The 23170-nt window shown below is 43.0% G+C and overlaps 2 protein-coding genes across 6 annotated transcripts in view; one reads left to right on the top strand and one right to left on the bottom strand.

Annotated features, from left to right (window-relative positions):
• Positions 1-3637: 3637 nt before the first annotated feature.
• RPS6 (ribosomal protein S6) lies at positions 3638-9102 on the top strand. The gene is made up of 6 exons (XM_044427925.1): positions 3638-3692; positions 4121-4252; positions 5956-6166; positions 6783-6929; positions 8257-8414; positions 8957-9102. Exons 1-6 carry the CDS (start codon positions 3687-3689, stop codon positions 9050-9052), a joined length of 750 nt encoding a protein of 249 aa, XP_044283860.1. The 5' UTR covers positions 3638-3686; the 3' UTR covers positions 9053-9102.
• Positions 9103-19237: 10135 nt separating this feature from the next.
• DENND4C (DENN domain containing 4C) overlaps positions 19238-23170 on the bottom strand; it is an 81591-nt gene continuing 77658 nt past the window's right edge. For all 5 annotated transcript variants that reach the window (XM_044427940.1, XM_044427941.1, XM_044427944.1 and 2 more), the window contains 3 exons: positions 22226-22379; positions 21430-21494; positions 19238-20959 (listed from right to left, as the gene is read on the bottom strand). In XM_044427940.1, the coding sequence (XP_044283875.1) occupies positions 20823-20959; positions 21430-21494; positions 22226-22379 (356 nt within the window). In that variant the 3' untranslated portion in view covers positions 19238-20822. The remainder of the gene's footprint in view (positions 20960-21429; positions 21495-22225; positions 22380-23170) is intronic.

Below are 23170 nucleotides of genomic sequence, written 5' to 3'. Positions count from 1 at the left end.
ATTTATTTTTTATAGTTATATCCCACCTTTTTTCCTTTCAAGGAACTTAGAAAAGTTTATGTAATTTTCCACCCCCTCTCCATCTTATCCTCACAACAACAACCCTGTGAGGTAGATTGGGCTGGCCCAAAGAAATTCTGATTGCTCCATGGCTCAGTGGAGACTAGAACCCAGATTTCTTGAGTCCCAGTCCAGCACTCTTAAGCACTACACCACTCTGGCTGTCAGTGACTGGCATATGAACTAATCCATCCTTATACAGCCACAACCATGCTTCAGGATATCTTGTGTCAAAGCAGGGCAGAAAGGAGATCTCCAGATGTTTTGAATGTCAACTCTCAGCATTCCTGTCCATTGGTCCCACCTGGGCTTTCTGGGAGCTGAAGTAGATGCCTAATTTTTGCCCACCCCTGCTTAAATGCTGACAAATCCTCTTCACAGAAACAGCTCCTGTTCTTGTGGGTGCTTTGTTGGTTAATACTGTTTTTCTTCTTGAACATTTCATTGACAAATTGCAAAGAGACAGGGCCATCTTCATAAATGCACATGCAGCAGTCCCATCTGCTCTGCCCTTTTGTGAGGGCCAGAAGCCATAGGAAGAAAATGATGGCAAACTCCACATTATTGTGGAAACGGTATGAATTAGATCTAATTGTTGATATTAAATCTGAATTTAATACCAGTTAAATGCATCTGTTTTAGTATCTATTAAAATATATGTAGTATCCATCTAAAATCTATTTTAATATCTATTTAACATTGTTGATATTAAATCTGAATTTACGTGGCTATAACCAAACATTAAAAATCTGAAGGAGACAATTTTCTAGAATTCAGCAGTACCTTTTGATATTGAATGAGCCTGTTTCCTTTTCGTTGCTGTTCATAACATATTTGAGGAGGGATGAGAAACAACCCAACCTTGTTTCAATATTCTGATGAACAAAAATAAAAAACTTCACTTACACACCTTTGCATTCTTGCAAACACTGACTGGTATGAACGGGAATAACAGAAGGGAATGGCCTGTGCCACTGAAATAGTTCAGCAGGTTTATATTTTGAAAAAGAGCTATTTTTCTTAATGACTGTGACATGTTCTTGGCTAAGAACTGGTCATTGTACTTATTGGACAAGTTGAACTAAACAGAAGGGCACTTCCTGGTGCCTGCAATGTTATGCTTCTTTTGTATGATTAACTGAAAAAACTAATCTACAGGATATATTTCTGGGAAGAAGCTGTCCAGGAGATGGAAGCCGTCAGTAATGAGGTAATCACAAAGGGAAACAGGAGATTTTGTTGTAAGTAGTGTACTGTGAGTTCCTAGATCAACACCGGTGGTATATATCAAAAACTAAACTGAGGGTTCAATTCTATACTTGTTTAGACAGAAAAACATCCTACATCTTCCAGCAGTTATAGGCCTTTTTTTCTAAACGTGTGTAGGGTTGTGCTTTCAGTGTACTAACCCAAGAATATGCATACTCAGACTTTGAGAGCTTAGGAAAGCAAGCCCTCCTAAGTTCTCAAAATAACATGCAATAACAACAGAAGTAATGAACCATAATAAAGTCCGAAGTTGACAAGGATAAAGAAATAATTACTGTGTCAAAGGCTGGCTTATCCCAAGTCTTATCAGCCCAGTGTTCACTATTTCAACAGTCAGCAGTGCTGCAAAATCTTAGACTGCATCTCTTGTCAGTATCAGCATGCTTCTCATAACTGGAGATGTCTGTAATTAAACTGGAATCTCCTGTATCCAGAGCATGTCCTCTTTGGTTGAGCTGTGATTCCCACCTGAGCACTTGCAAAATGGTTCATGACCTTTGCTTAAGCTATCCATGCAACAATTCTATGGCATGACTGGGACCTTCAGGCTAGATCTAGATCAGCCCAAATTCTCAATCAGAGGTTGGTCTTACTGAAGTTGAACCCTGGGATTAGGGGCAGTTCTAGATCTGGGCTTTGGACCCACTAGACAAAAATAAATAAACAATGCTCAAGTTTGCATATGCTAATTTACATAATTTCTAAAGTCCTGCATTCTGGGGTAACTGGAATTCCCCTAAATTTCAACATCATTTTACATTTACTTAAAAAAGCAAGCATGCCTGGGTCAGAAAAGTACCCCAGAATCTCCATAAGAATAACTGTGTGGGGTATTTTTACACCCCAGACAAAAGTCACAAAGCTAGATTTAATACAGATCGTCTTGTCACGTTTTAAAGCAAGAATTCTTAACCAAAACTTCCAGAAAACAGAATTAAAATCAATTGAAGGAAAACTACTGTGATTTTTTTTTAATGTCAGTAGGCCAAACTATTGTTATGCGGAAAAAAAGTCAATGGTTTTACTATTTTTATGCAGATGTTCACATTTTGGATAGCCTCATGAAGAAATTAAACCTTAAATCACCTGTACTTGCTGATACCTGAAAGTCATTCTTACCTTCATTGTAACCCCAAGAGAAAATTTCAGTCAGAACAAAGGTTTTTCAGATTCTCATTTTTCTTGCCTTGGGCACTTTCTAGTGGGGTCAAAAATGACTCCTTGATACAACTAGTGCTAGTTGTGCGTTGTAAGGGAATGAGGATTAAAGGATATGGTCTCCTATTTGTACAGCAATGCAAATAACCTATTTGTGAAAGACCCTGTATGGACGGGGAAGAGAAGGGCATTTGATTTCATAAACAAAACAAAACGCGCAGATTCAAGGGGTGGGAGCAGCAGAAGGTGAAGCGCATGTGGGCCAAAAGCCAGCTCGCCCTGTGGGATCATCGGGGGCCCTGGACCTTTGTTTCAACAAGTGCCCACAGGCAGCAGGGTGATGGGGAAGCTGCCACCCAGGATTTGGGACTCCAGACCTGGTGGGTTGTTCCCCAAACACTCCTCTCCCTGGGGTGCTTCCTGACAAGGCTTCAATTGCACTTCGTGGATGGGGATGGTCCAGGCAATGTCATCCTCCGTTTATAATCGTCCCATGTTTCCCACAGCTTATTCCATCCTTTTTTTTTACTGTGGAAAATCCATTAAGAAAGACAAGATGGACAATAAAAGCACGATGCCTCCTGCCAATTTATTGCACGTTGCACAAAGACTCATTCTGAATGGGCGGTAGAAAAATGCTCTACATAAATACATTTTTAAGTCTCTTAAGTTAGTGGTCCTCAGTTCCATCACCTTCTTGTTATCTGAATTTCTCACTATTCCGTTTCATTGGATGACAATACTAATTCTACTTATAGGAAAAAAATCTCTATCCGCGTTCTTCACACCATGTAAAATAAAACATGTATTGAAAAGAGCTGGCCCTCTTACATGCTTTGCTACACATCCCAGCCCTCAACGCGTATGTAATGGACACACTGTTGTCTCATCACAACGATGCCACATCCCTGGATTTCTGCATTGTTTTCTATGGGCAGCTTTCGCAGAACAAGGCGGGGGGGGGGGGAGAGAGAGAGAGAGAGAAGCGGGCGAGAAAGGGATCGAAAGACTCAAGAATTCTGTTTCCCAGAAGGAATCATTGGTACTCTAAACCTTTCCTATCTCTATCATCTTGCCAGGAGCAGAGAGGCTCCACGCGTAATCTCGCGAGGACCAGCGGAACCTATGAGGCTTCGGGCTGAGCGGAAGTGCGGCCTCTTTCCCGTGGCGAGCCCGAAGCGAGCGGCCGCGTCGGTGCCATGAAGGTGAGAGCTGGGGGCTGTTATCCCCGATACATTTATCTCGGTTTCCACAAATAATCTCGTTGTCAGAGAGAGGACTTCTGCTAGGAAGAGACGAGGCGGTGTTTGGGCGAGGGAACGCTGCACCGGCCCCGGATTGAGGCGGATTTGGGGGGGGGGTGGAGAAAGGGAACGGCTCCCTTCGTGTCACTTCAGCTGCTCTGGAGAGGATTTCGCGCCAGCACATTGCGCCCCCCCCCCCTCCGCCGGCTTCCATTCTCTGATCTCGCAGAGATCCTTCCGTACTTGTCGTTATGAGTGTTAATGCACACGTGCTTGAGCGGCCGCGGCAGTTTCTAGGCCTTATGGAGGACGGGCGGCGGCGGCTGCTGCTAATAACATTGGAGCACTCTTGCACTCACTCTTCCCTCCTGTATTGCGGTTGTTTGTAGCTGAACATTTCCTTCCCGGCCACTGGCTGCCAGAAACTCATCGAGGTCGACGATGAGCGTAAGCTCCGCACCTTCTACGAGAAGCGGATGACCACGGAAGTCTCCGCGGATGCTCTTGGTGAAGAGTGGAAGGTAAGGCTTGCGTTCGCCTATTAAGCTTGAGGTCTGCAGGGTCTGACAGTATAAAATACACAGGAGTTAGGGCCAAATAGCACTGCTGGTTGCAAGGCAGAAGTTGAGTTGATGTGTTGATGCCAGTGAGCTATCTGGAGCAGCAAACTTTCAGGGAGAGATTGATGCCATCTTTGACTCTAGATCAGCCAAAACTGGGGATGGATGGTGAGGGACAATTGCTAACCTGTAGCGTGAGAATCTGAAGTGCCAAATACCTGTGTTGGTTGCAACATAGAAGCTGGATTATACTTATTCAGAGCACCGGTTTGTCTAGAGTTCCAAATGGGAGTCCTACCAGTGCCTACTTGAAAACACACTTGAGATCTTTAGTATGTTTTCTTTATTATTATTAGCTCTAGTAGGAAGCTGTGGCTGTTTTCCAGGAAAAAATGGCTTTGTAGTGATGTCTGTATTCATATTGCCTCACTCATCTGGGAAGAAGGAAGCTCAAGGTTACTGCTTTCTTACCATATTTCTCTAAGAATTTAGACAGGACGAAATAAATGCCCCTTTGTCCGTTTCTGATGCCACTACTAGGTTATTGCCACTGCACGGATCTCTGCTTGCTAATCTTTGCTTGATTTCTGGGTCAGCAGGGGGTCTAAGAAGATAAATAAACTTGAAAGATGGAGAGTGTGTGTGTGGATAGGATGGAATTGAACATTCTAATGGGAAAATAATTTGGGAAGACCTGTGTCACATGATTCAATTTAAAAATGATGTATAAACGTGACTTTACTGAGTTCTTGACTTGATTTTAATTCTTGGACTGAACTAGCTTCTGATCTGAGCAAAGCTGAGTGGCAGTCTAGTACTTCTGCAATGAATAAGTGTATTTCACTTTACCAAAACTTGGTAGAAAGATCTAGAGTTATGATTAGCTTAGCTTGAATAACAAAAACTGAAATGCTAATAGTTTCCATGCTACATTCTATAGTAGTGACTCTAAAATGATACCCTGAAGAAAGTTTGCATCATTGAAAACTTAGGAAGTGTTCCTTCATTGAAAAGAATAGTGATTGCAGTCAAGGCATCCTAGAAGTTGGGATGCTTGCTTCAGATCTTCTCTAGCAGTATTTTGGGAAGTACTAGGAAATTTTCAAGTATATCCTAGACCACATTACATTTATATGGAATGTCAGTGGATTCTAGAACACTTTACAGATCCTCTGCAATATATAGAGATTCCATGTGGGCAAATCCGGTGTGGAAATGCTGAAAATGATACAGAAACAAAATATACTCCTGTCCGGGGGCGGGGGGGGGGGAGCATGTGTTCCTTAGAGCTGCATGTTCATAGATTTCAATTACATGTGGGATTTCTACTGAAGGACTGCACATTGAGAATGGACCAAGAATCTGCTTTTAAGTCAATATACTTGAGTGTATCTTTGTTTTCATGACAGATTTGACAATAATTCTAAAAGAGAATTGTTGGTTGGATTAATTGCATTCTATTGGCAGTAGGAATGATCAGGTCATTACTTGGGGGAGTTCCAGTAATTATTTACTTCTTAGTGCTCTAACAAAAGTGGGCCAAAATCATTTTTCTTAATGTAATTCAAATTATATTTTTGGATGTATATTATATGCTGCAGAATGAGAAACTCCAATTATCTTTTTAAAAATGAGAGTGAAATCTAAGCTAATCTTTGTTTTAGGGATATGTTGTCCGCATCAGTGGTGGCAATGACAAACAAGGCTTCCCCATGAAGCAAGGGGTTCTGACACATGGACGTGTCCGCCTGCTGCTTAGTAAGGGCCACTCATGCTACCGCCCCAGGAGAACTGGTGAACGAAAACGCAAATCTGTTCGGGGTTGCATTGTAGATGCCAATTTAAGTGTCTTGAATTTGGTCATAGTCAAGAAAGGTGAGTATCTCTAAGGTAGTAACAACTCAGTAGGTAAATCCTAAGCTTGCTGTAACTACTTTGTAATTGTGCACTAGCTGAACAGATTGTATCCATGAATCTTTATGGGATCTTTGTTGACTACAGTTTTTAATGAAAATTCAAGCGTACTTGGCATTTTACAGATTAATCCAAGTAAAAAGAACATCTCTCTACCAGAGAAGCTTACAATTTAAATGTTTGTAGTAATAGAGATGGCAAAGTGAGGAAAGGTTGTAAAGTTGTGGTGTGCTGAAGTGTTATGGAATATGAGCTAATCATTTGTAATGCACTTTGAGGGGGGAGCTGCTAGTTTTCCCTGACCCAATTGTAATACATTTTGTATGTTCTGCACCATTTCGGTAACTGTCTGGTGCACTGGATGTTTAACAGCTATGCAGCAGTGATTGCAAAACTATTCTCAAGTAAATAAAATTTACTTGTATAGCAAATTTGGGATTAAATGCACAATAACTTTGGTGCACAATTTGTTTTTTCACAAATGTATAGATAGAACGTGTGTGTGTGGGAAGAGAGGGGCATTGTTTTTCAGTATGTTTCTTCTTAAGAATAATACTTTTGTGTGGGAACTTGCAAGGTGAGAAAGATATTCCTGGACTGACTGACACTACTGTGCCTCGTCGACTTGGTCCCAAGAGGGCTAGCAGAATCCGAAAGCTATTTAATCTCTCCAAAGAAGATGATGTTCGTCAGTATGTTGTGAGAAAGCCATTAACCAAGGAAGGTAAGAAAGCTGTTAAAAGTGTTCTGTCAGGCTGGATTTGTCTAGCAAGACAAGTTGCTGATGAGAAATTTTAGGCTCTGCAATGTTAGTTCTGTGGACTAGATCCATTTTTGCAAAAAGGAAAGCCATCTGGGGGAAGAATGTAGACTAGATAAAAATACCAGCTGTCCTAGTTGTCTTTTCAGTCTGTTCAATGGCAAAGCGTTTAAACCTCAGTACTGTGCGTTCATATAGACAGACACATCTGTGTTTCAACCACTGTGTATTAACCAATGCCAACTGGGCAGTGCCTTCCTTGATCCCTCTGTCCTGTTTCAAGACTATGATTCCTCTCCCTGCAAGGAATATGGGGCAAGGAAAGGCTAGAATGAGGCATTCCAATATGTCACATCTGTCAAGCTTGGGTGGCTTTTACAAACATGCAGAAGCTTTGGTACATTTTGGGTTGGCCCCAGGATCTACCTTCCATGGGATTCTCTGCACTGCAGTGTAGCCCATCTGGCAGGACCCCAGACCCATTTTGGAAGAGCTGGGGGTGTGCATGCACCTAAATCTGGATCCCCAGCCCCTTGTACTGAAGCTCATACTTAGCCTGTTTATCTGATTAAATTAAAATACAGTGGCTTTGCAGATCCACTTATTCCCCTGCATGTTGGCTTATGTCTCTGTCAGTACTAGAAGTCCCTATTTACACATACATATTGCAGGTTCACATTTGCTGTTTTCTGTGTATCTGTCAAAGTAGGCCTTGTGTAGCTGATCTTAGACTCTCAGCCCAATCTCCCTCAAAGGTTTGTTGTGAGGATAAAATGGGGTGGAAGAGTACATTGGTATACTCAGTAAACCTTCGTTTAATGGTGTAGTGTAACATACGTGGGCCTCAGATGCTTTCTCCCTGCATTAATGAATGTGAATGGAGTTGTGTGGTACAGGCCAGCCCTATCCCCTTACTTGCCACATAAGGGGCTTCATGTCCACATGGACAAAGTGCATCTACATGCAGGGATGTCCTGACCCAATCAGGATTCCTCTGCATAAAGGTGATATTTGAGTGTACATCAGAGCCCACCTTGAGACCCTTCACATGCTGGCAGTGTTAGTGGCTTCTTCAGGTGAGGAGGCACACGGGTAATAGCATTTCTTCTTCCATGGTTGCATGTTCTCATCTCTGTGGAGGAGAGTATGGAATGCCTGCTTTGAATTTATAGGTGCACATACTTCAAGTCAGTGACGGACAAACTGGTGATCAGCTCTGTAGTTGTACATTCTTTATTTTAGACTTCTGAATAGCTACCTTGTTGATCATATTCCGCTCTGTCCTTCTAAGGCAAGAAGCCCAGAACCAAAACACCCAAGATCCAGCGTTTGGTAACGCCTAGAGTTCTGCAGCATAAGCGCAGGCGTATTGCTCTTAAGAAGCAACGGACTCAGAAGAACAAGGAAGAAGCTGCAGAATATGCCAAGCTTCTGGCTAAGAGAATGAAGGTATATTTGTTTATATGCAGCTTACTCTTGGGGTCACACTCTCAGCCTACTGTTATCTCAAAAGGTGGTTGTGATGCTAAAATAGGTGAGGGAGAACCATGCATGCTCTCTCCACCTCCTTGCAGGAAGGTCAGAATATAGATGCAAAACATTGAATGTTGATACATTTGTGGAAAAAATGGGCTTGGATTTTGGTAAACAAGGGAAGGACTTCTTGAGATTGCTGTAACTCCTGTAAGTGGGTCAGTAGTATGAATGGGTAACTGAGAGAGAGTGGTTTTATGTGGAGTTATTTGTGAATTTGCAGTTGGAGTTAGATTTTATCTAGTTGGTTCTCTGGGTGCCTCCCAAAGACTGAACACTCTTCCAGACAATTATCATTTGGCAATGTTCCAGCTTTTGTAGTTAATCCCCATTCCAAAAAGTTGAAATGCCTCAGCTATGCCTTAGCTACTGGTGGAATGTCTAGTCAACTAAAATGTGGTTTTGTCTTGGGGTTTTTCTGTGCTCATACGGTTGTATCCCCCCTTTACTTTTCTTAGGAGGCAAAGGAAAAACGACAAGAGCAAATAGCGAAGAGGCGCAGACTTTCTTCTCTGAGAGCCTCCACATCTAAATCTGAATCCAGCCAGAAGTAAACAATGAACCACATTCATAAAAACATTAAATAAAAATTTATGGTGCGAAAGAGCTGTTTTTGTGTTATTTTTTTAAAAGCATACCCATCAGTTTAAAGTTTTAACTTGAATATTCATTTTCCAGAGTAATAAGGTGCCTGAAACAAAGAGCTGCTTGTGGTTAGACTGATTTCCTAAACGGGAGAGGGTGGGCACTTCATTTCTGTGACTGTCCTTCAGTGTTGCCTGGCCTTTTTTGCTGTGTCCTGCTCCTGTCATTGCCATCATTGCAATAATACTGTGAAGCCTGGGGAAAGACAAAGCTATTGTTTGGGAAATTCTATGAAATCGAGGTATAGTGTTGTATTTTGGTTTTATAGTAACTATCCACTCGTACAGTTTGACCAGTTAAGGGCAGCTGGCTGCTGGAGGGTGCTGGGAGTTGCAGCTCTTGTTTTTGTTTAATTAAACAAACATAAAGTATGCACTGAAAAGGGGCCCCTGCACCAGACTTTCACAGAAAACTAAAAAAACAGCATTGACAAAAATTTGAACCTGGCACCATTTATGGTTGACAGTTGTCATTTTTCAGCTGCCAGAATGCGGGAAGAAGTCAGATGCTATCACCTAATTTTGTTGTAAAGGGGAGGCGAGTTAACATAGACCAGGTTGCATGTCATGATAGGCTTGAACATGTTGCCTGATTACTCGCAGTGCAACTGAGTTCTCTAAAGCAGGCCATGGTTTGCTCTCTGAAAAGACATGCCATCGGTCCTGGTTTACACATAACGCTAATAAGTTAGGTTCTGTTTTTGGTTTAACTACTTGCAGTGAGAGTGATCAGGCAGTATTTGAATATACTGCTCAGAGGGAGCTGTTGTTGAAAACAGCTGGAGGAACTTTGATAAAAGTTGATTTAGACCTCAATATAACAATAGCAGCAACTTGGTAGTTTTCAGGGTAGGACTTTTCTGCAGTGTTGGGTGGACACAGGAAAATATTCACTTACCCATCTTACTACATTAGACTCAAAAGACAAAGAGAAACAGCTTCACCCAGAGATGCCCAGTTTGTTTAGTATGCAGTTACTCTAAAGTCATGAAATAAGTTCTGTTAAAGTAGGGAGAAATGTTCAGTGTAAAATGGAAGCAGAGGAGCTCTACTGTTTGATTCAGTATTGGTACAGTATTAGGTGAAGGAAAAGTCAGTAATCTTACTTAGGTGCAGCAGGACTTGTTGGTGTTAATGCACAGGTAATGCTTTTGGTTTACTGACCATCATTTAGCAAATACCTTAATTATGAAAATAGATTTGATAGTGTCTATCCATACTATACTAGTTAGTTGAGAGATTATTCTATTCCCTTTTTAGTTACAGTTTTGTTAGCTCTATCAGGTGTGAATTTGGTCCTCCCGATGGTTTGGTTTGGCCTGCCCAACAATCAGTATATCCAATGAAAAAGGACCGTGGAAGCTGAAAATCAGAACATCTGGAGGGCCAGAAGGTGCCATCCTGCCTTGCATGGACAAGGTAACCAGAGCGCTACACAATTCTCCACACAGTAAACTGCCCTTTAGATCTATGGCAGGAATATTGGACCACAGACCCAATCTGGCCCTATGGAATTCTGCATATGGCTATTTCCTTTCCCCAAAACAGCTGATAGTTCAGTGGTTTCCTGCACTATCCTAACTTTTGCCTGAGTTTTTCTCATTCTAAAAGATTGAAATTCATCCAAGCCTTATTTATAAGGAGTAAGAATTTAGAACTAAAATGTGATGGTATTTTGATTTCTGCCCCACCTACCCCTAGAATGCAGCTGGGAGCTCCAAAACTGAATTTGGTCCTTGAGTTGAAAAAGCTTCAACACATCTCTGGTCTCTCGGGATGCACTGATAGTGGCAGTTATTTTCATTCCTGACTTTGTAGGTCACCTTTTTAAGAGTGCACACCCAACCTTCATATGGAGGTATTTTATTCAGTTCCTTCCATAAGGTACCCAACTAGGATTTCTTAGTTCCAATAGGTACTACCTTACAACTTCTGAATAATGCTGCTTGCAGCAAATTTTAGTAACTTGTACATATGCTAAATAAGCAGGACACGTTCACTTAGTGTGTGCTTCCTTTACACACTTTGACAAAAGGCTTTTGAATGTTTAATCATTTCAAGCAAGTTTGGGGCAGACCTCCCTTTTACTTAAAAAAAAAAAAGAGACCTTGCTATGTCTTCAGCCAGGCTGTTTTTCTATACATTTGATGCTAATTTTATGCAACACACCAGTTCAGCAGGGACAGACTGTAGACCAGCCTTCTCCAGCTTAGTATCTCTCCATACATTCTGCACTACAACTTCCAGCATTCCTGATCACTGGTCTTGCTCTGGGACAGATGGCAATTGAATCCAAAACAGCTGGTGAGTAGCAGCTGAAAAACACTGCTTTAAGTTAATGGACCAATTTTCCACTTGCTTGCTAGTTGCGAAGTTGCGTCCGACCCATCGCGACCCCATGGACAACACTCTTCCAGGCCTTCCTGTCCTTCACCATCCCCTGGAGTCCACTCAAGCTCACGCCAACTGCTTCAGTGACTCCACCTAGCCACCTCATCCTCTGCCATCCCCTTCTTTTGCAGTCAATCGTTCCCAGCATTTTCCACTAGATGCCTTAAAATGCAAAACAAGACTACAAGAGAAAGCATGACATTTTTACACTTTTATTAAGATAATGTTAAGTGGTTTCTAAATCACCTAGGGTACCTATACAAAAGTCAATAGGACACATGAGTGCCCTTTTAAACATGTCTACAAAAATGATACTGGTTTAATAAAGCAGCCATAGAGAATTATGCCAATTTGAATTAAACAGTTCTGGTACCAGTACAATATCTATTGCATTAGTAATAGAAAACTTAAATCATTTCATCCAGCCCTTTCTCCACTCTTCCATATTGTAAATAACATGATTTAAACTCCCCAAAGAAACACCTGTTGCTTTTAATGATAAATGACATGTAGGATGTTTCTGTCTTTCAGTCTAATTCTTTAAATACGTAGAACAATGAGCACAGACATGAAACTGTACCAATTTAACTGTTCTAGTTTAACAGAGTTTGTTTTAAACAACATTTTCTACAGAACGTATATACAGAAGGAACCTTAAGGCTTCAGAATGTGAAAAGCAGCATTTTTTACACTTAAGTTTTGCATTGATGAGAAAGATTAGTGGCCAAAAGTAATGTGCAAATGTAAAGATCACATGTAATCTTGCTTTTTAATTAGTTTCTAAACCAAGTATAAGAATTTAATACATTTTTCAAAAATTGCATATTTTTGAGTAATACATACACAATTTAATTTGAACCCAGATACAACATTCTCCTTGGTCTGGACTATACAAATATTAGTCATAGCTAAAATGCTTTTAAAATGGAACTGAAAATGAATTATAGTTACACATGGTTATTCTGTAAATTTGTATTCTATAACAAAGAGGCAAGACTACACTGAATAGCAATTTTTATTGTTTCTGAATTACATGTGCTACTATAGACTTTCTAGCCTAACTTTTGTCATAACATCTTTCCCCTTAAAATCTGAAAAAAGTAAATTTTGCATTGTCAATGCAAATGTTTAACAATCAAATTTGAGCCATTAAGTGAGGTACAGTGCACCAAAAAGATATGAAATGTTTTACGTGGTACTTGCTGGGCAGATTAGGCTAGGCTGCAATCTTTGAAATTAGGAATAGGGAGCAAGTGACCTACCAGATGTGAAACATTAATTCCCATTATCCCTGTTAATTGACCATGCTGGCTGTTGCGGTTGGGAGCTGGTGTCTAACAACTTCTGGAAGGCCACAGGTCCCCAACCTGCTGTACATACTTACCTGAGAATAATTCCCACTAAATCTAATGGGACTTGCTTCTGAGTAGAAATGCATAAGATTGTGCTATAAAGCTTGCTTTCCTAGGCACACATGGGCATATATGCTATTGAAAGAGTGGGATTTACTTCTGAGTAGACATAACATCTGATAGTACAAACATAATTGGTACTACTCTGCAAAAGCTTTATGTTCCCAAATATTTTCTACTTTCTTATCCAAGCTGCCACACATAAGTTACCTGTCCTGAACCGTAATTCACCTATCTGCTTTATTTTTCATTCCTCAATTTATTTGATGGATTTCACTAAAGAATTCACCTGCAAAAGCAGGTTGCTTACCTGTAACTGATGTTCTTCGAGTGGCCATCTGTGCAGTCACACATATGGGTGCTGCGCCTGCGCAGTGCCTTTGGCCGGAAGATTGAAAGCTAACGGTTTTTGGCGGGAAGCTCCGCTCCCCTCCCCCACAGGCTATAAAGAGCGGAGCGTCCGCCATTTGTTCAGTCTTTGACGACCGAACGTGCGCCCCCTTGTGGAAAAATTCTCAGTATGATCGGTACCAAGAAAAAAAAATGGGAAACTTTCGGTACCGATGAATGAGTCCACTCACCGACACCGAGCGGGGCCGGCGGGTGGGTTGTGTGACTGCACAGATGGCCACTCGAAGAACATCAGTTACAGGTAAGCAACCTGCTTTTCTTCGTCATGGCCTCTGTGCATCACACATATGGGTAGATTAACAAGCTTACCATCAAAGGAGGAGGGAAGGTGTCCTTATTGTAGGACGGAGGAGAGTACAGCTCTACCGAAAGAGCAGTCCCGTCGAGCCCGAACATCGAGACGGTAGTGCCTGGCGAAGGTGCAAGGGTTCGCCCAAGTAGCGGCTCGGCAGACGTCATCGATCGGGACTCCGGATGCGAACGCAGAAGACGTAGCGACAGCTCTAGTAGAATGGCCTCGGGGAACTGTAGGCAGTTCGAGCTTAGCTAACTGGTAGCACAAAGTAATAGTGTGGACTATCCACTTAGAGAGCCTTTGAGGAGTGACTGGGTCGCCCTGATCTCTAGTCGAATATTTAATGAACAGTTTATTGGATCGCCGAATAGACTCTGTTCGCGATCGATAAAAGGCTAAACAACGCCGAACGTCGAGGGAGTGCAAGGATCTTTCCAAGGGATTCGATGGCGATGGAAAAAAGGCAGGCAGTACAATGTCTTGTCCTATATGGAAAGGTGTAGAGACTTTGGGCAAGAAAGATGGGTCGAGACGTAGAACGACCTTTTCTCTGTGGAAGTTCAGATAAGGGGGGTCGATGCGGAGGGCACAAAGCTCACTAGCTCTCCGGGCTGACGTGATAGCTACAAGGAACGCCGTCTTCCACGAAACTAATCGGAGATCCACAGTCGCCAAAGGTTCAAAGGGGGCCCTCATAAGGGCCTGTAGAACTACAGAAAGGCTCCACGTGGGCATAACCGGTCTAATCAATGGATTGAGGTTATACAGTCCTTTCAAAAATCTCTTTAGAATAGGATGAGAAAACAGGGATGATCCATCGACTAAGCCACGGTAGTAGGCTATTGCGGCCGTATACACTTTAATAGAAGACGGCTTCAGTCCGGAGTGATGCAACTCCAGAAGGAACTGAAGAATTTGATCAATTGATGAGACAAGCGGGGAGAACGAATGAGACTCGGCGAAGGCGGAAAACCGCTTCCATTTAGCTGTATATGACTTTCTTGTGGACGGCTTTAGAGCAGCGTCGATAATATGCTGAATCTCAGGGTGCAAGAGCGTTGGATTCGAATCCGACGGGGTTTGAGCCGAACCCGATGGTATAGAGAGATTGTGGCAGTGAGAAGCACCCGCATAGTTGGACTCGAGAATCGGGGCCGAAGCAGTCGAAGTGATCGTTGAAACCGATGAATTAATAGAAGCTGTAGGATTTGAGGGTCTCGAATCCGTCGCTGGCCCCAATGGAAGGTTAATCATCGAATTCGCCACGCTGTCAGATTCAATGAGAGCAAATCCGGATGACGAAGTGTGCCGTCCATTTGTCCTCTCGTCGAATTCGATGGATATGGCGAGCGAGAGTCTGTTGCCTGTCCTGAGGAAGGAAGGCTTTTTCCAACGTCGAATCTAGGCGAGCTCCAATGAAGGTGATCGTCTGTGTCGGAAGAAGAGAAGATTTTTCTGTATTAATACGTAGACCCAGACTATCTAGTAAGGCACGGGTTGTATGGATGGTGTCTAGTAGTCCTTCTCTGGATTGCGAGACTAGCAGCCAGTCATCAAGGTACGGGTAAACTTGTATGCCCTGAAGGCGTAGGAAGGCACAGACAGGAGCCACACATTTGGTAAAAATTCTCGGAGCTGAAGCCAGTCCGAAGGGTAAAACTTTAAACTCATAAAGTTGGTTTGCAACAGCAAAACGAAGGAAACGCCAGTAATTTGGATGAATTGAAATATGAAAGTAGGCGTCCTTCAGGTCCAGTGAGGCGAACCAATCCCCTCTCCTTAACAACGGCAAGATGTTCTGAAGGGTGGTCATACGGAACTTCCTCGGTATAATAAACTTATTCAAGTCCCGTAAATCCAAAATCGGACGTAGACCGCCGTCCCGCTTGGGGACTGTAAAGTATCTGGAATAGAATCCGTGGAGTCCATCAGATGGGAATACTTGACGAATCGCTCCTTTAAGGAGAAGTTGATGTATTTCGTCGAGAAGTACCGGCGAACATGAAGTGGACCGGATTGGACTCGATGGAGGGATGATGTCGAATTCTATTCGATAGCCGTATTGAACGATGGACAATACCCACCGGTCAGATGTGATGGACTCCCAAATGGGGAGTCGGCTTTGGAGCCGGTCCCCAGATGAGAGGGGGGTGGGTATTAAAGGAGCGTGAGGAGTGGTTCGCCAGTCCCGTCAGCGCTGTCTCCGGTCGTCGAAACGACGGCGGCCCTGTTGGAAGCGCTGCTGGGGCGGAGGACGGCGACGCTGCTGTTGTTGCTGCTGGCGAGGTTGTGGCAGCTGTCTCTGTTGGTATGGCTGCCTGTAGGATGGCCGATTCCAGGACCACTTACGTCTGGTATGTGACTGGATCTCCATCCTGCGCGCTGTCACTCTTGACTCATGTAGCTTCTTGAGTTTATGGTCGGTGCGCGAATGGAAGAGTCCCGAGCCGTCAAAGGGCATCTCTTCTATTCGCCGCTTCGTTTCCTCCGGGAAATTACAACTCCGAAGCCATGCGTGTCTCCGAAGGGAAACGGCATCGACCAAGGCCCGGGAGTCAGTGTCCACGTGATGACGTGCCGTAGACAACTGCTGCACCGCGACCTGCATGGCTTCCTTAATCAGGACCTTCGCAAGGTCACCCTGGTGGTTCGGGAGGGTGGAGGCGACGTTGTGGAGGCGTTGCATAATAAAATATTGATAGCGCGCCAACGTCGCCTCATAGTTAGAAATGCGAAGTCCTAAGCCCGAGGCAGCATAGACCCGTCTGGCCAGGGAATCTATTTTCCGGCCCTCCTTATCCCTCGGCGCCGTATGTCCGCTCGCCTCCCTGCCTTGCGAGGATTCGACGACTGCCGAGTTTGGTTTTGGGTGCTTTAATAGGAAGGGAATGTCTTCTTCCCTGACCCTGTACATAGATTCATATCTCCTAGACGTCGGCTGGGGATGTGAAGGCAGGTCCCAGGGCTGCGTCATCGCCTGCCGCAGAGTAGTTATAAGTGGCAGGACGATAGAAGTCGATTGCTCCCCGCGGACGACGTCGTAGAACTTATCCGTCGACGGTCCCGGGCGCTGGGCAGCGTCGATGTCCAGGGACTGGACAAGCCTCGACATCAGCTCCGCGAAGGAGACGTGTGACTCATCAGGTGACGCAGGATCCTGGGATGTCACCACGACGTCCGGAGAAGTTGAATCTACGTCAGAGTCATCCGAATCAGCACCATAATATGGCGGGGCAGAAGATGACGACTCCGCCGGTGATAAGGAGCGGCTGCTTCCGCTTCGCGGGGATCGAGGCGGCACCCTCCTCGAATCCACAGCCCGGGGCGGAGGTGAGGATCGCGCTCTGGGAGCAGGGTAGTATCCCACAGAGAGCGGGTCTCCCCAAGGTTGGTAGTACGGACGACGCCAACTCTCCGGGCGTTGTTCTACCGAGCGGCTCCTCCGATTCCCTGGTGGGGACAGGCCAGCTTCTGTCTCCAATGTCACCGCGGGCATCGGTGTCGGTGACCTCGCTCTGGGAGGGGAGTCCTGAATTTCCCCGTCCGAGATAGACCCCCGTAGAATTGGAAGGGGTGCTGGCGGGAGGTCAACCACATGTCGGGGAGACCCCTGAGGGGTGACCCGCATAGCCTCTTGGAGGATCAGTTCGGGCGGGGTCGGTATCGTAACCGCCACCGGTACCGAAGGGCCTGTCGGTCCCGAGTCCCGATCTTGGGGACGATCTGTAGGCTTAGCCTTCTTTGGAGGCTTAGAGGCCTTTTCCTTTCTGGCCTTCTTATGGCCTGCCGGCTTGTCCTCAGCATGTTTGCGCTTCTCATGCCTCTTTTTTGGTGAGGCAGAGGGGGCCAGCGAAGCGGACGCGCCTTCGTCCGAAGGGCATGAAGGAGGCACAGAAGCGGAGCCCGGTTTTGGGGTAGGGATGAGCGGGTCTGATTGCATCAGAGCCCTATCCCAAAGGAGCCTCCGAAGCCGGTTTTCGCGGTTCTTCCTAGCCTGTTTAGAGAAGGCTAGGCAGTGAACACACTTATCCGTCCTATGCCCTTCCCCAAGGCAGAGGAGGCATAGGTCGTGCGGATCGGTTGGTGCCATCTTTGACCCGCAATCAGCACATTTGCGGAAAGCCGCCCGCTGCGCCATCGCAGAAAGAGGAAGAAAAGAGAGATAGTGCAGAGGGTAAGTATATATTTTTTTGATTTTTTTTTTTTTTTTTAAATCGAAGAAGTGAGAGAGAACTACACAACGGGAAAAACGAAGTAACGGGAAAGTAGTTTAAGGGCAATATATATAGAGAGAGAACCAGAATGGCCAAAGCGAAGGACGAAAGCGGCGCGAGGCACAGCGAACGGCGGTCGCAAAGACTGAACAAATGGCGGACGCTCCGCTCTTTATAGCCTGTGGGGGAGGGGAGCGGAGCTTCCCGCCAAAAACCGTTAGCTTTCAATCTTCCGGCCAAAGGCACTGCGCAGGCGCAGCACCCATATGTGTGATGCACAGAGGCCACGACGAAGAACTACAATATTCTCAGAAGATTAACTGACAACTCATATTTTGGACAAAAACACTGTAAGCCTTTTCAGACTAATATCTTATATATTAACCACATAATGAACTGTTACCATGAGGTCTCAATTTGCATAGGCATAATCTATATCTCTGATTTCTATTTTACATGTAGAATCTACATGCAAGCCATAATCAGTTACATCTTCTATAAGAAAGGTATTTCTGGAAATCTAAAATGGAAGCAAGTGCAGCTGAATTTAAGCACATATCTGGAAACTCCTGATGAAGTGTGCACACAAATCTAGTTGCAACTGTAGCTGGATCTGACATTGTCAGCTCCTTGTATTGAGAAAAACAGTATTACTTTCCTAAATCTAAATATAAATAGCATAGAAGTATATGGTGATACATTCAGAAAAACTACTAACAAGAACTTTGGTATGGGTCCAAAACATTGCATTAAATCCATTAAGAGTTGGGCTTTACTACTCCAAGCATTACTTGATGTGCTGCAGTGCTTTATGGTCCACACAAAAATATTCCAAGCCACAGCAATTCACCTCACCAATGTCAACAATTGGGAAATGAGGTTTCTCATCACTGCTGGAAAACTGCAAGAACCACCTCTGATCCATTGTTCTGCATTAAAGTACAACTGCACATCAACAGTTCAAAGCTCGACAACATGTAAGGCAGTGACCTGGTTTACATGATCACCATGGGATAAGCAAGCCATGATGTGTGCCAGGCTTGGCCTGAGTGTTCTAAAGACTTCAGTAGTTGTCTGGACAACCCTCAGTCCATGGGTGGTTGTTGACTTGTTTAACTCATGGTGAAATGCAAACTGGCCCAGTGGTTTTAAATTCTGACTCATGTTATCTGAAATATTTGTTGCTGAACAACTGAAATGCAGTGTCAATAGCCCAAGTTTTTCCTAATGATTCTTCAGCTACCATTCAGAAACAACGAGAAGTGGTAAGACATGGTCTTCACAAACAGGAAATTCCAAGTGCTATGTTTTTGTTGCTGCTTATTTTAACATTACCAATTATTGTTCAAATGGAAATATGAACACACAGAAATGTGTTTCATAAGGGTTTTATTAACATAAAATTACTGTAGATGAAGCTTTCATTATATTTGGGAAAAGGGACATAAGAGACAAAAATGAAAATACCAACTAATTCTACAGGCAAGTTTAAGATAGTCCCTCTCAGTTTCAGAAAAAGGGGGGGGGGGGGGGGGGTGTAGAAATGACGCAAGGGCGATATTATTTTCAGACTGCTTTCTAAGGGCATGGCTTCCTCATTAAAAACAAATTCCAAGAAAAATATATTTTGAAATGTGGCTTACCAAAACAGTAAAAGACATTTGAACCTAAAGTGCCAAACTGTTGATAAGTGCAAAAATTCTCACTGCTTAATTGAAACGCCAAACTGTTTGCAGAATGTTTACAATGCAGCCAAGTTTTGTACTAGATACTTCTCCACTAGCACTAGAGAAATGTGAAAGAGTACTGTGAGCAGAATACATTCATGACTGAGAACAAATTGGTACTTTTTAGTCATTATCCTCAAAATTCCTCCTACTGGACTCACTTCACAAAGTTAATTGACAAACATAGCCCATTTCATCCTTTAAAATGAACAGAAGCAGGAAGACTATTCATGAATGCATTCCTCAAGACCAATTGGGATAGTTAATTCTTAAGAACATTCAAAGTAGCATTTTTCTCTAAGCAAACCTATCTTCAAGTGTGTGAGTACAAATCCATTTCTGACAGAAGTATTCAGTCTGGACAGTGCAAAAAACGCCCCACAGGGTAGAAAGGTGAGCAGGAATGAGGCATTAGTGCACCTCAAGCTTTGCCCCATATATTTATATTTTCTTTTACACAAAGGCTAAAAATGTATAAGGTCAATAATTCACACCTTTTTATGTACCCTAGATTCATTTACTCTCCACTTTCCTTTACAAAAAGGCAATTGCCTTAGAGCCACTCAGGGTTGAAACCCATCATTGTTTGGGACAAAAGAACATTGTATGTACAGTTTAAAATTTAAAGTAATATGAAAAGAGAAAATATTAAGCTTTACAACAGCCAAAACCAAAGGTATATTTTTGCAATGGACCAGGACAGTGATTGTTTCAAAGAAGGATGGGTATTTACTAAAGATACAGTTTGGTATTTTGACCAAAGTAAAAAGGATTGTATTTCATAATTCAAATGTACAACATGTAAGTACATATACATGCAGCAAATAGATCCCTCTTTAAACAGGAACTGTTCCATACATAAAGAAATTAATTTAATGTGCTTGTGGGCTAGAAGGCAGAGTACATAAACATTCTGACATTTCAAGTCTTCAGAAGAAAGATATCAAATAAATGCCAGTCTCAAATGCAATTTTTTCTCTTCTAGACATGAGACAGAGAAGGGTTAAATAGATAGAATATAGTTGAAGGTTAACATTCAGTTCAAAAGCGAAATATTCTTTGTACTAGCAATCTGCTCTAATTCAAGGGCTGGAAGGAATAACAAACTGTCACAAGTAAGAGCACTCTGAACTGGAGTTCTAGCTGGGATTGAGCAGCTCAACTTCAATTCATCCCCAGTTTCTCCCCAGTCCTCTGCTTTGGGCTTCTTGGCCTTCTGCTGTGTGGAGTTTAGATGACAGGTGCTCCAAAGCATTTCCTGCACCACTCAACATTGCCACTGGGTGGAGTATCTATCTTCTGCAACTTACAGAGCACCTCTGCTGGAAGGTTTTTATATGCAGCTCTATATTCGTTGTCAAAGGCCTCTGCAAATAACAAGAGCGGAGCTTGAGTTGTGGGCAGAGACTTTGTGGAACTAGAATTTATTTTTCCTTAAACCTTTTAGTTCCCCGCAACACATGTTTCCATTCACTATCAAGCCCTTAATAATCAATCAAAATTCTCTTCAGCAGCTACAGATCAAACGTCTTTGGGTTACAGACAAAAACCAAGCACTTGAGAAGCTGGCAACTTGTTTTGTCTGCTCTGTTTTAGTAAGCCATTCACATGCAGGCTACAATGTTCTAGAAGAGTCTGGTTTTGTTTAAGGCTATCGAATATCTAGCAATTATTTCACATCAGCTGAAGCCAAAATACTGAACATGACTGGTTATGCTTACGGGAACCCACAGTGCCCGGACCAATATGCAAACGCTGTGCTCTTCTTTCGGCTATTTGCATGGCAAATAAGACTGCATGCGCGCGCGCACACACACACACACACACACACACTTACCAATGTCAATATTCTCTCTCCCAAGGGACACCAGGGATAGGAAAAGGATTTCTCTGTAAAAACTCCTATGAAAGATACATGTAGACATTAAGGCAAGTTCAGCCCTAGGTATAATCATGTTGCCAGTATACCTTTCCATAGAACTGGTTTGAATTGGATGTCTTAGCAGTAAGTGTCCCTGCAAAAGGGCTTCATAGGCCAAATAGTCACACATTTTCTTCAGGTGAAATGGTCTACAGTTCATCAGTACAGACCCATCTGCATTGTGCTGACCAACAAAAATCCCTCAACTTATCTTTGGGTAATGTGGGCCAGAAGCCTGAAAAGGCTCTGAATGCCAGTTTGCATATTTTATTCTGTTTACTGAGACTTACAGCTGTCTTCAGAATGGTTAAAACTGCAAAAAAGTAAACTCACTAGATTTGCACGGTAGGTTCCAACATCACCACATGCTTTTACATTTTGCTGCCTTGTCATGACCATCTTTGTCTCCATGTTTTAACTTCCTTACTGATTTTATACAGTTACATGTATTTTATATTGTTATTTATGTATTTTATTTATTTGTAAGCTGCCCCGAGGCTTTGGCAAATGGGGCGGCCTAGAAATTTTCTAAATAAATAAAATAAAGTAACTGTATACACCAAACTGGACTCACATGTCAGTACATGCCTCTTAATGCAGCAAAATCCCATCTTCACAAACTGTTCCATGCTCCTATGCTAAGTAAGCACAGCTAAATAAAAACAGCAATTGCCCGTTCTCTTTCTATGAAGTAGGTGGTACTGCTCTTTACCTTTGTCGTTTCCCATTGTGTTTAATGTTCTGCACAAGGAGATTGATAGGTTTAATAACTTCATTTTGTTGAATATGCAATTTGATATTTTCAACTAAAGTGCTTAAGGCTTGTTGTTCTTCTGAATTTACGGAGGGCTTTTTCTCTGTTGAATCTGGAAGAGGAAAAAATATACATTAATAAGACTAAGGAAAGTGAAAGCACTCATTAAGAGACTGATATGCAACATGGATAAGAGTAGAGAAAAGGAGGTAGGGAAAGTGTGGAAGGAAGGCTGAGAAGCTGAACAAAGAGGGCAACAGGAGAAATAGAGAGGACCTTTTGTAAGAGCAAAGGAAAAGTAGCATTGACACCAGCTTGGTTCAGACAATCACCATAGTTTAGATAAACTACACTAGATATTCAAAAAAAGCCTAGCATGGGCTTGATGGGTTGTGATGTGTGCCAGGTGGTTTTTGAATATTTTTGTCTGAACCAAGTCAAGGTGGCTTGAGCAAGAGTTAAACAACCCTGGCATAACCCAGGCCCTGTTTATGAAGGTTGTTTAACCTTGCAGAATCACTCTCACTAGATCCAGACAACACGAGTCACAGTTGAAGTTCATCTGCCCATGTTGCAACCCACCTTCGCTTAAATAAGTCATGGTGGGCTGTTCAAAGGTGTGAACCATCCCATCATGTTGTGGCACTCCCAAGATTACATTGCCATATTGGCTGTGGCTGACATACGGTTTCTAAACTACTAGCAGTTAAGATGCATGATACTTAAAATGTTGTGTTGCCCCAGTGTTAGCCTGTTGAGATTGGTCCCTACTGTCACAGGTTTATAGCTGCAGACTATGACTTGCTTGATGGCTGAAGTCCAGATCAGTATGCAGCTTAAATCTATTTCAATCTGCAGTTTAAATCTACTGCATTTCAAATAATAGCAGCAGAACAGAAAAAG

The sequence above is a fragment of the Varanus komodoensis genome, unplaced genomic scaffold (assembly GCF_004798865.1).
Source record: "Varanus komodoensis strain SLA01 unplaced genomic scaffold, ASM479886v1 scaffold19, whole genome shotgun sequence".
NCBI classification, from domain to species: domain Eukaryota; kingdom Metazoa; phylum Chordata; class Lepidosauria; order Squamata; family Varanidae; genus Varanus; species Varanus komodoensis.
This window is presented reverse-complemented; position numbering and strand designations above follow the sequence as displayed.